Source organism: Chenopodium quinoa, unplaced genomic scaffold (genome assembly GCF_001683475.1).
Source record: "Chenopodium quinoa cultivar QQ74 unplaced genomic scaffold, ASM168347v1, whole genome shotgun sequence".
Taxonomy (NCBI): Eukaryota; Viridiplantae; Streptophyta; class Magnoliopsida; order Caryophyllales; family Amaranthaceae; genus Chenopodium; species Chenopodium quinoa.
Genome location: NW_018742260.1, coordinates 31,741 through 42,421, shown reverse-complemented (window position 1 = coordinate 42,421; position 10,681 = coordinate 31,741). Strand labels below are relative to the sequence as shown.

The following is a 10,681-nucleotide window of genomic DNA, read 5'->3' as shown; positions in this document are numbered from 1 at the left end:
ATTTTAGACTACGTAAGATCATGTTTGAATTGAACTCATTCTTACCTTGGCCAAAACCACCCTTCCCGAGCAAGTTACTCTCACTAAAGCCGTCTGTTGCTATTATCAGATCTTCAAGTTTTGAGACTTTTAAGTCTTCAATCATTACTTGGGTTTTGTCTTTGAATAGATATGAATCTGTTGCTTTCCCAGCTTTTTTCTCTGGTATTGATTTAGATTTTCTATTTCTATCCGATGTGTGTTTACCCTTTTTCCGAGCTCTCCATTTGAACAGGAAGTATATGATAGTGGCAATCACTGCTGTTCCTAAAGTCATATCTCTTACTAGTACCTTCAAAGCAGAAGAAATTATTTTACATATGCATACTAACATGATCTTTTTTACTAGGTGGGAAGATGAGAATTCAGAAGCCTATAATATCTCCTAAAGTGTCTAGCATTCAAAATTTCAAAGAGGTATGATTAACTTACTTAGCTCTGATTGTTCAAGCCGAATGAATAGGTCCACCCCTCCAGGTGAAAGGTCCTCTATGTCAATCAAGTTCTCGCTCCATCTCATACATCCAGTTCCAGTATCATGTGTATAAGCCAAACAAGAGCAGTTTGCCAGGCAGGTTGTTCTGCACTGATCAGGATTCAGACCCACAAACCATTCAGCAATATCAGCATTAACTGGCACTTTCATCATCTTTAACCTCAAAAACCCATCTTGTTTTCCCCCTTGAACCCCACATTGCAGCTTCTTTCTTCTCACACACCCACTTGTCCAGTTTCCTCTCCTCCATTCCTCCGCGTTCTTTGGCACAAACCCTTTTAAGCAGCTGCACATAGGTTTAGTCTGCGGGTTGCAGTTTCCAAATTCTCCACACATACCATAGGTGTCACATATATTTTCCGGGGCATGCCACGCAATTCCCCTGTTCTTCTTGCTATCATCCCACCACTTTCAGCTAATATCCCTTGATCAATTATTACATAACGAGGCAACAAAGTCTCATTCGCACCTGTAAAAACCAGAGAAAGCATCCCTCTTACTTCCTCCTGTGCGAATGACCCGGTGTTAATGAGATATTTACCATAACCAGTATTATAATATCTTGTTCCCATGAAAATGTTTCCATTCCAAGGTCCACTTCGCCAATAAGGGCGATCCCCATCCCATATGATAATCTGAAAAAACCTAGAGTTAGTACCAACTGAGTACCTTCCAACTGATGGATCTGAAGGACTTTTCCAGGCCTGCACGACTTTCCTGAATTCAGGATTATTGTTAAGAATGAACTTCATATTTGGTAAGACTGAGTCTGCAGGATACTGAAAACTCTGCCATATGATCGTCCCATTGCCACGACTCGTGTTGTTCGGAAATCCTTGGATAAAAATGTTCCCGGAATCTTGAAGTTGAGCTGCTACGAAACCAGCTGTAGGATGAGTGACATTGGATGACCAAACAGTCTGATATTTTTGCATCAGAGACTTGCAGATTTTCGTCGAGTGATATCTTAAGTACAATAGAAGTATCAGTGAGGGGATTGTTCCTGTTAGCTACCCATACAAGATACAACTTCCATTTCAAAAGGGTGATTATATAAGATTCCAACATAACGATTGGAAGAGTTTTGAGGGCTGAAAAATCCTAGCTTGAAAATGCTATTTTTAGAAAGTATTGATTCTGAGTCTTTTAGGAATTGTGTTGGTAATACTGTCAATTGCAGAGCAAATTTTAGAACTGAAAAGAAGAATGTATGGAATTAATGCAAAAATAGGTATCATTCTTTGCTTAATTGATTATATCATGTAATATTTGGCAATTTAGAGATAATTTCAGGGCTCTGAAGGTAAGCTGTGTGTGTGTGTGTTTTTCTCTCTCTGTCTTTTTTTTTTTTTTTTTTTTTTGCTCAGAATTTCAGAGGTCTTTGGTGTTAGGCCTGTTAGCTCTTTGAGTGAAACACGTGAACTTGAGTGCGTTAAACGGTTAAGTCTTGGCTCATAGCGCCTATTGATTTCTAAGCATATAGGATGACAATTTTGCAATTAAAAAGTAGTATTCAGATAACTTATATTTTAGTGGTACATTATTCATGCATAATGGTACATTATATGTACCCTTAGAGAGTCAGCTTTTTCAAGAAATTGAAAGTTATAGGATGGTAAAAAGTACCACTACACTCGTAATAGTCCACAAAACGTACTATTCAGACAAAATTTTACTTTAATGGTACATTATACATGCATAATGGTGCATTATAATGTACCACTAGAGAGTCAACTTATTCTAGAAGCAAAAATTGAATCAGCGGAAATTACTTCCTTACCCTCCTATTTACATAACTCGGCCATAAATGCTATGCGCCCAGACTCACTCGCTTTAAACTAGTGGATGTTCTGGACTTCTAGTGTATTGGTGCTGTATTGACGACTATGACGAGTAGATTAAAATATTTTCGAGTTTGACTAGCCGTATTGTTATATGAGATGCGTTATATAAAAAAATCTTGATAGATATAAACTTTAATAATTTTTACTAATCTGAAATCAAATATATAAATGATCAAAAGTATTTGTATTGTTACATAGCAAGATAAATTAATATGCAAGATCATTCATGAGTTCATATGGAACGACATTAGTTTGGTACTTGGGACACAACTTTCTCAAATTTTCTCTACACCAAAAGAAAGAAAACAAGCTCACACATGCAATTGGCACATGTTGCTACTTTTCATAAGGGAACAAGGTGAAACATTTAAGGGTTGAGAATGTAAATTAATCAATGCCAAGGCCAAACAATTCAGTTCAGTTAAGTTAACTTCAATTTATAAATTAATTCAGTTTCAACTAACTTAAGTGGTAATTAATTTTTTTTCCCATTGAATTTTCAGTTATGAACCATTCGGGGTTTGGTTAGTTTCAGTTCAAACAATACTCTTCAGTTTAGGTCAGGGTTGGTTAACAGTTGAACCATTGATACAATTATACAACAATACTGACTTGAATTACGTGCCCAACATAAGGCCCAGTTAGAAAATATATTGGGCCGTGATAAAATGTAGCAATTGGGCTAGGCCAAAAAGTTATACTCAGTATCATCTTCCTTAGTTTTTCTGTCTCTAATTTCTGCTACTGAAGAAGCGAAGAAGGCAAGCATGGCTAATGAAGTCATGAGGTTTCAGGTATTCACCTATTCTCAGCTTCATTTTTTTTATTTGTATATTTTGTTTATATGATGTATTAAACAAATTAATTCTATGATTTATCTAATTTCTAAATATTTTTTCAACTGTTATGAATTTTTTTTGAAGGGATGTTTTGATGAGATTTTTGATAATTATAAACATGAATTGATGTGATAAACATCCATTATCTTTATTTACCTCGTTTTTGTCATTAAATTATGCTTCTTGTTGTTGTTGTTAATTTGATGAATTATTATATTATTATTATTATTATTATTATTATTATTATTATTATTATTATTATTATTATTATTATTATTATTATTATTATTATTTTTTATTTATTTATTTTTATTTTTTTACGAGTATTTATTTTTTGAAGGATAATAGGGCTATTGTACTGAGCAAGGATGTAACTATTGTCAGGATAAAATGATGAGATACAAGCTTTTTTTTAAAAAAAATTGCTATCAAGTATTTAATAAATTAACAAGTCTAATTGCATATTTGCAATGAAAAAAGACTTCTTATAATCTTGTTAATTGTTGAATTTTTAGTAGTAATTTTAATTGTAATAATGAATCTAGAAGGGAATTTTAATTACAGGCCTTCAAAATGTCGAGTTTCTGGGTTTTGGTCATCACCTTGCAAGTGGCAGTTTTCATGTAACAGTTGCCGAGATGTTTTTGATTCAAGAAGGGAATTTTGTTCAATTCATACAGGGCTACATAGCTTTCTTAACGCTAATTCTTGCTGATATAGGAGAGTTCCTGAAGAAAGATGGCAACTTTAGGTTCAGCTAATCATGCTTAAGCATGGAGGAGGAAGAAAAGATCCATACTGGGGCTACGCATTGTGCCATGGATGCATTTGAGGAAGGCCTTAGGGAGAGCATATCAGATACTGGTGGACTTGTTTTACAGTAGGAGGCGCTGTTTGTTCTTGCTTTTGGACGAATAAGACTAATTCAAGTGCTTTGTCATGTTGAAATTTGTAGCTTTTGTTGTTGATCTGCTTTTTTTTTTTTTTTTATGCTTGTGGATTTGGTTTTTAATTAATTTATAAATCTTCGTTTTCCGATAAAAAAAAGACTGCAGCTATGAGGCAAGATGTCAATTTTGAGGAATCTGTTCAAGCCTTCAAGGGATGTATCTCGTGACACGTGACATTTTTATATTTTATTAAAAAAAACATCTTCAGCAGGTAACTGGTTTTCAAAGTTGATAGAAGAAAACGAAGGTGAAAGTTGGGATTATTGCAAAATAATCGATAGTTGAGATTATTCAAAGTAAATTGGTCAAACTTGGGATTAATAAAGTATATTTTTCCTAATTTAAAAGGATATTTTAAGGGATTTTTTTTTTTATTTTTTATTTTTTTTTGTGCAAATTTTTTTACAATTGAGATTATTCAAAGTAAATTGGTCAATACTTTTGTTACTAAATGATGCATCATGTATCCCATAATAATTTGGTTTATCTTTTCAATCAAATCTTTTTAAATATCTATTAAAATATCTAACGTTTAGTTTAGAAAATACATCTTCTCTCATTGGTTAATGGTTATCATAACAAAAAAATAAAAAAAAAAATATTATTTTTTTAATTTTTGGCGACCATATAATGTCTTGAAGACCAAGTATTAGTGGTATTACACATCCTTGGGAATCAAGGTTGTTTAAATTAACCTTGGAGACCAAGGATCTTGTAAGAAGTAAATATCCCTAATACAACCGCAATAACTATCCTAATCCTAATCCTAATCCTAATTGGAATTGTAAAAGGTATGATTGATCTTTGTTTATCTCCCTATATAAGCAATTAAGCACCAACAATTCGTAGTGTAGTTGTTAAATTAAAGCATACTGAGGATGGAGAATAAAGCGAAGACCGATTGTTGCTACCTTCCGTTTGAACTAATCACTGAGATACTCTCATGGCTACCCGCTAAGTCTCTGCTGCGATCTGCATGTGTCTCTTCATCGTGGTATATGCTTACCAAAGATCCAAAGTTCATGAAGTTGCATCGCAGTCGATCCCTCAAAGCAAACCTGGAAACGCATTTCCTCTTCGAGTGCTGGAAATCCAAAGTCTACTCTTTTAGAGCTACATCGCAGCATCCCTATTACCATGCTTCGGAACTTGCTTATCCGAAAGACATCATAAAGCCTCGCACCATGGGAGGTGTTTTAGGCTCATGCAATGGCCTAGTTTGTTTTCATTCAATAACATTACAACCCTTTTACAAATCTGCTTACAACAATAATCTAGGCCTGTTTCTCTACAACCCTGCGACTCGAGCCACTAGATTGATACCACCACTCAATTCCCCGATGAATAATTTATTGAAACGTGAAGTTGCATTCGGTTATGACAGTGTATCCGATGATTATAAGGTTTTAGCCATTTGTATGGAGAGGAATGATCGAAATGTCGAAAAAGCTCTACTATACAGTTTGAAAACGGATGCCTGGGTGAACATACCGAGCCCGCCATGGCAAGTTGAATCAATTTTGTATGAGCCCCCGACCTGCTATCTTGGCTGACAACTCCTTCCATTGGATGAATCCTTTGTTGTTTACAGGAATAAGGTGTTTCGATCTTTTCACTCAAAGGTATTACCAGATACCCCATCCGGTAAAGAGAGAGATAAACTATACCAACTGTGAAGATGACTCAGAATTGACCATTTTAGAAGGACAGTTGTGTATCGTAACATATACTTTGGAGATATGGGTATTAAACAAGAAGAAGATATCTTGGACTCGAATTTTTCATCATCTCTCGGGGCAATTGAAACATGTTGATTTTCATCATGCTAAAATATATAATTTGGGTTTCCGAGATGAACGACGCAGTATCATATTAGCAATAGCTGACCGTACAAGAGCTCTACAAAAGGTTTTCATCTGCTGTGATCTACAATCCAAACAAGCTAGGGAGATCGAAGCCACAAATTTACCAGATGGTACCGAAAGGATCATTTCCTTTCATCCTTGGGTCGATTCGCTTGTCCCGTTGTATTAGTACATAATTTTAACGATAAAGGAGATACACAAAGGAGATACACAGCTTACTGCCCCATCAATCTAGCTGCAATAAGGTGTTAGAATCCAAAGGCAATATATCACATACGAACTAGTATAATTAATGTAATTTTGAGTGTTTTTGTTTTATTTTTTCTTTTAACATGTACTATTCCCTCCGTTTTATAATGATGTTCCTGTTTCGCTTGATTACAGCTTTATTAGAAATCTGAAATTGCTGAAGTTTTTAGATGAATTCAACTTCGTTGATGAATTCTTCTACACCTTGCCCAGATGCTCTTGAAAGCCTTTTTACTGCTATTTCTTGACCATTTTCTAGTTTACCCTGTAAACAAACATCATATTATCTCCTGCTACGTTTTGTTGCATTTTAGACTACGTAAGATCATGTTTGAATTGAACTCATTCTTACCTTGGCCAAAACCACCCTTCCCGAGCAAGTTACTCTCACTAAAGCCGTCTGTTGCTATTATCAGATCTTCAAGTTTTGAGACTTTTAAGTCTTCAATCATTACTTGGGTTTTGTCTTTGAATAGATATGAATCTGTTGCTTTCCCAGCTTTTTTCTCTGGTATTGATTTAGATTTTCTATTTCTATCCGATGTGTGTTTACCCTTTTTCCGAGCTCTCCATTTGAACAGGAAGTATATGATAGTGGCAATCACTGCTGTTCCTAAAGTCATATCTCTTACTAGTACCTTCAAAGCAGAAGAAATTATTTTACATATGCATACTAACATGATCTTTTTTACTAGGTGGGAAGATGAGAATTCAGATGCCTATAATATCTCCTAAAGTGTCTAGCATTCAAAATTTCAAAGAGGTATGATTAACTTACTTAGCTCTGATTGTTCAAGCCGAATGAATAGGTCCACCCCTCCAGGTGAAAGGTCCTCTATGTCAATCAAGTTCTCGCTCCATCTCATACATCCAGTTCCAGTATCATGTGTATAAGCCAAACAAGAGCAGTTTGCCAGGCAGGTTGTTCTGCACTGATCAGGATTCAGACCCACAAACCATTCAACAATATCAGCATTAACTGGCACTTTCATCATCTTTAACCTCAAAAACCCATCTTGTTTTCCCCCTTGAACCCCACATTGCAGCTTCTTTCTTCTCACACACCCACTTGTCCAGTTTCCTCTCCTCCATTCCTCCGCGTTCTTTGGCACAAACCCTTTTAAGCAGCTGCACATAGGTTTAGTCTGCGGGTTGCAGTTTCCAAATTCTCCACACATACCATAGGTGTCACATATATTTTCCGGGGCATGCCACGCAATTCCCCTGTTCTTCTTGCTATCATCCCACCACTTTCAGCTAATATCCCTTGATCAATTATTACATAACGAGGCAACAAAGTCTCATTCGCACCTGTAAAAACCAGAGAAAGCATCCCTCTTACTTCCTCCTGTGCGAATGACCCGGTGTTAATGAGTATATTACCATAACCAGTATTATAATATCTTGTTCCCATGAAAATGTTTCCATTCCAAGGTCCACTTCGCCAATAAGGGCGATCCCCATCCCATATGATAATCTGAAAAAACCTAGAGTTAGTACCAACTAAGTACCTTCCAACTGATGGATCTGAAGGACTTTTCCAAGCCTGCACGACTTTCCTGAATTCAGGATTATTGTTAAGAATGAACTTCATATTTGGTAAGACTGAGTCTGCAGGATACTGAAAACTCTGCCATATGATCGTCCCATTGCCACGACTCGTGTTGTTCGGAAATCCTTGGATAAAAATGTTCCCGGAATCTTGAAGTTGAGCTGCTACGAAACCAGCTGTAGGATGAGTGACATTGGATGACCAAACAGTCTGATATTTTTGCATCAGAGACTTGCAGATTTTCGTCGAGTGATATCTTAAGTACAATAGAAGTATCAGTGAGGGGATTGTTCCTGTTAGCTACCCATACAAGATACAACTTCCATTTCAAAAGGGTGATTATATAAGATTCCAACATAACGATTGGAAGAGTTTTGAGGGCTGAAAAATCCTAGCTTGAAAATGCTATTTTTAGAAAGTATTGATTCTGAGTCTTTTAGGAATTGTGTTGGTGTAATACTGTCAATTGCAGAGCAAATTTTAGAACTGAAACGAAGAATGTATGGAATTAATGCAAAAATAGGTATCATTCTTTGCTTAATTGATTATATCATGTAATATTTGGCAATTTAGAGATAATTTCAGGGCTCTGAAGGTAAGCTGTGTGTGTGTGTGTTTTTCTCTCTCTGTCTTTTTTTTTTTTTTTTTTTTTTTTGCTCAGAATTTCAGAGGTCTTTGGTGTTAGGCCTGTTAGCTCTTTGAGTGAAACACGTGAACTTATGAGTGCGTTAAACGGTTAAGTCTTGGCTCATAGCGCCTATTGATTTCTAAGCATATAGGATGACAATTTTGCAATTAAAAAGTAGTATTCAGATAACTTATATTTTAGTGGTACATTATTCATGCATAATGGTACATTATATGTACCCTTAAAGAGTCAGCTTTTTCAAGAAATTGAAAGTTATAGGATGGTAAAAAGTACCACTACACTCGTAATAGTCCACAAAACGTACTATTCAGACAAATTTTACTTTAATGGTACATTATACATGCATAATGGTGCATTATAATGTACCACTAGAGAGTCAACTTATTCTAGAGCAAAAATTGAATCAGCGGAAATTACTTCCTTACCCTCCTATTTACATAACTCGGCCATAAATGTTATGCGCCCAGACTCACTCGCTTTAAACTAGTGGATGTTCTGGACTTCTAGTGTATTGGTGCTGTATTGACGACTATGACGAGTAGATTAAAATATTTCGAGTTTGACTAGCCGTATTGTTATATGAGATGCGTTATATAAAAAAATCTTGATAGATATAAACTTTAATAATTTTTACTAATCTGAAATCAAATATATAAATGATCAAAGTATTTGTATTGTTACATAGCAAGATAAATTAATATGCAAGATCATTCATGAGTTCATATGGAACGACATTAGTTGGTACTTGGGACACAACTTTCTCAAATTTTCTCTACACCAAAAGAAAGAAAACAAGCTCACACATGCAATTGGCACATGTTGCTACTTTTCATAAGGGAACAAGGTGAAACATTTAAGGGTTGAGAATGTAAAATAATCAATGCCAAGGCCAAACAATTCAGTTCAGTTAAGTTAACTTCAATTTATAAATTAATTCAGTTTCAACTAACTTAAGTGGTAATTAATTTTTTTTCCCATTGAATTTTCAGTTATGAACCATTCGGGGTTTGGTTAGTTTCAGTTCAAACAATACTCTTCAGTTTAGGTCAGGGTTGGTTAACAGTTGAACCATTGATACAATTATACAACAATACTGACTTGAATTACGTGCCCAACATAAGGCCCAGTTAGAAAATATATTGGGCCGTGATAAAATGTAGCAATTGGGCTAGGCCCAAAAAGTTATACTCAGTATCATCTTCCTTAGTTTTTCTGTCTCTAATTTCTGCTACTGAAGAAGCGAAGAAGGCAAGCATGGCTAATGAAGTCATGAGGTTTCAGGTATTCACCTATTCTCAGCTTCATTTTTTTTATTTGTATATTTTGTTTATATGATGTATTAAACAAATTAATTCTATGATTTATCTAATTTCTAAATATTTTTTCAACTGTTATGATTTTTTTTGAAGGGATGTTTTGATGAGATTTTTGATAATTATAAACATGAATTGATGTGATAAACATCCATTATCTTTATTTACCTCGTTTTTGTCATTAAATTATGCTTCTTGTTGTTGTTGTTAATTTGATGAATTATTATTATTATTATTATTATTATTATTATTATTATTATTATTATTATTATTATTATTATTATTTATTATTTATTTATTTATTTTTATTTTTTTACGAGTATTTATTTTTTGAAGGATAATAGGGCTATTGTATTGAGCAAGGATGTAACTATTGTCAGGATAAAATGATGAGATACAAGCTTTTTTTTTTAAAAAAATTGCTATCAAGTATTTAATAAATTAACAAGTCTAATTGCATATTTGCAATGAAAAAAGACTTCTTATAATCTTGTTAATTGTTGAATTTTTAGTAGTAATTTTAATTGTAATAATGAATCTAGAAGGGAATTTTAATTACAGGCCTTCAAAATGTCGAGTTTCTGGGTTTTGGTCATCACCTTGCAAGTGGCAGTTTTCATGTAACAGTTGCCGAGATGTTTTTGATTCAAGAAGGGAATTTTGTTCAATTCATACAGGGCTACATAGCTTTCTTAACGCTAATTCTTGCTGATATAGGAGAGTTCCTGAAGAAAGATGGCAACTTTAGGTTCAGCTAATCATGCTTAAGCATGGAGGAGGAAGAAAAGATCCATACTGGGGCTACGCATTGTGCCATGGATGCATTTGAGGAAGGCCTTAGGGAGAGCATATCAGATACTGGTGGACTTGTTTTACAGTAGGAGG

General features: G+C 34.7%; 3 protein-coding genes across 3 annotated transcripts; 1 reads left to right on the top strand and 2 right to left on the bottom strand.

Moving 5' to 3' along the window:
- Positions 1–12: 12 nt before the first annotated feature.
- On the bottom strand, positions 13–1,035 carry LOC110682877 (G-type lectin S-receptor-like serine/threonine-protein kinase At1g11330). Its single transcript, XM_021859220.1, has 2 exons — positions 472–1,035; positions 13–331 (listed from the first exon to the last, which is right to left on the bottom strand). Exons 1-2 carry the CDS (start codon positions 869–871, stop codon positions 243–245), a joined length of 489 nt encoding a protein of 162 aa, XP_021714912.1. The 5' UTR covers positions 872–1,035; the 3' UTR covers positions 13–242.
- A 4,011-nt stretch (positions 1,036–5,046) lies between these two features.
- Positions 5,047–6,202, top strand: LOC110682869 (F-box/kelch-repeat protein At3g23880-like). Its single transcript, XM_021859211.1, has 2 exons — positions 5,047–5,672; positions 5,791–6,202. Exons 1-2 carry the CDS (start codon positions 5,047–5,049, stop codon positions 6,200–6,202), a joined length of 1,038 nt encoding a protein of 345 aa, XP_021714903.1.
- LOC110682923 (G-type lectin S-receptor-like serine/threonine-protein kinase At1g11330) lies at positions 5,690–7,773 on the bottom strand. The gene is made up of 2 exons (XM_021859274.1): positions 7,061–7,773; positions 5,690–6,920 (listed from the first exon to the last, which is right to left on the bottom strand). The coding sequence occupies exons 1-2, from the start codon at positions 7,458–7,460 to the stop codon at positions 6,832–6,834; spliced, it is 489 nt and encodes a 162-aa protein (XP_021714966.1). The 5' UTR covers positions 7,461–7,773; the 3' UTR covers positions 5,690–6,831.
- Positions 7,774–10,681: the final 2,908 nt, after the last annotated feature.

What these genes read in the sequence shown, in the direction of transcription:
- LOC110682877 (XM_021859220.1), bottom strand. Translation starts at nt 871, where the DNA reads ATGTGTGGAGAATTTGGAAACTGCAACCCGCAGACTAAACCTATGTGC. An exon ending in GCTTGAACAATCAGAGCTAA is followed by an intron (nt 332 to 471) that starts GTAAGTTAATCA and finishes TCTGCTTTGAAG; the next exon opens with GTACTAGTAAGAGATATGAC.
- LOC110682869 (XM_021859211.1), top strand. Translation starts at nt 5,047, where the DNA reads ATGGAGAATAAAGCGAAGACCGATTGTTGCTACCTTCCGTTTGAACTA. An exon ending in AACATACCGAGCCCGCCATG is followed by an intron (nt 5,673 to 5,790) that starts GCAAGTTGAATC and finishes TTTCACTCAAAG; the next exon opens with GTATTACCAGATACCCCATC.
- LOC110682923 (XM_021859274.1), bottom strand. Translation starts at nt 7,460, where the DNA reads ATGTGTGGAGAATTTGGAAACTGCAACCCGCAGACTAAACCTATGTGC. An exon ending in GCTTGAACAATCAGAGCTAA is followed by an intron (nt 6,921 to 7,060) that starts GTAAGTTAATCA and finishes TCTGCTTTGAAG; the next exon opens with GTACTAGTAAGAGATATGAC.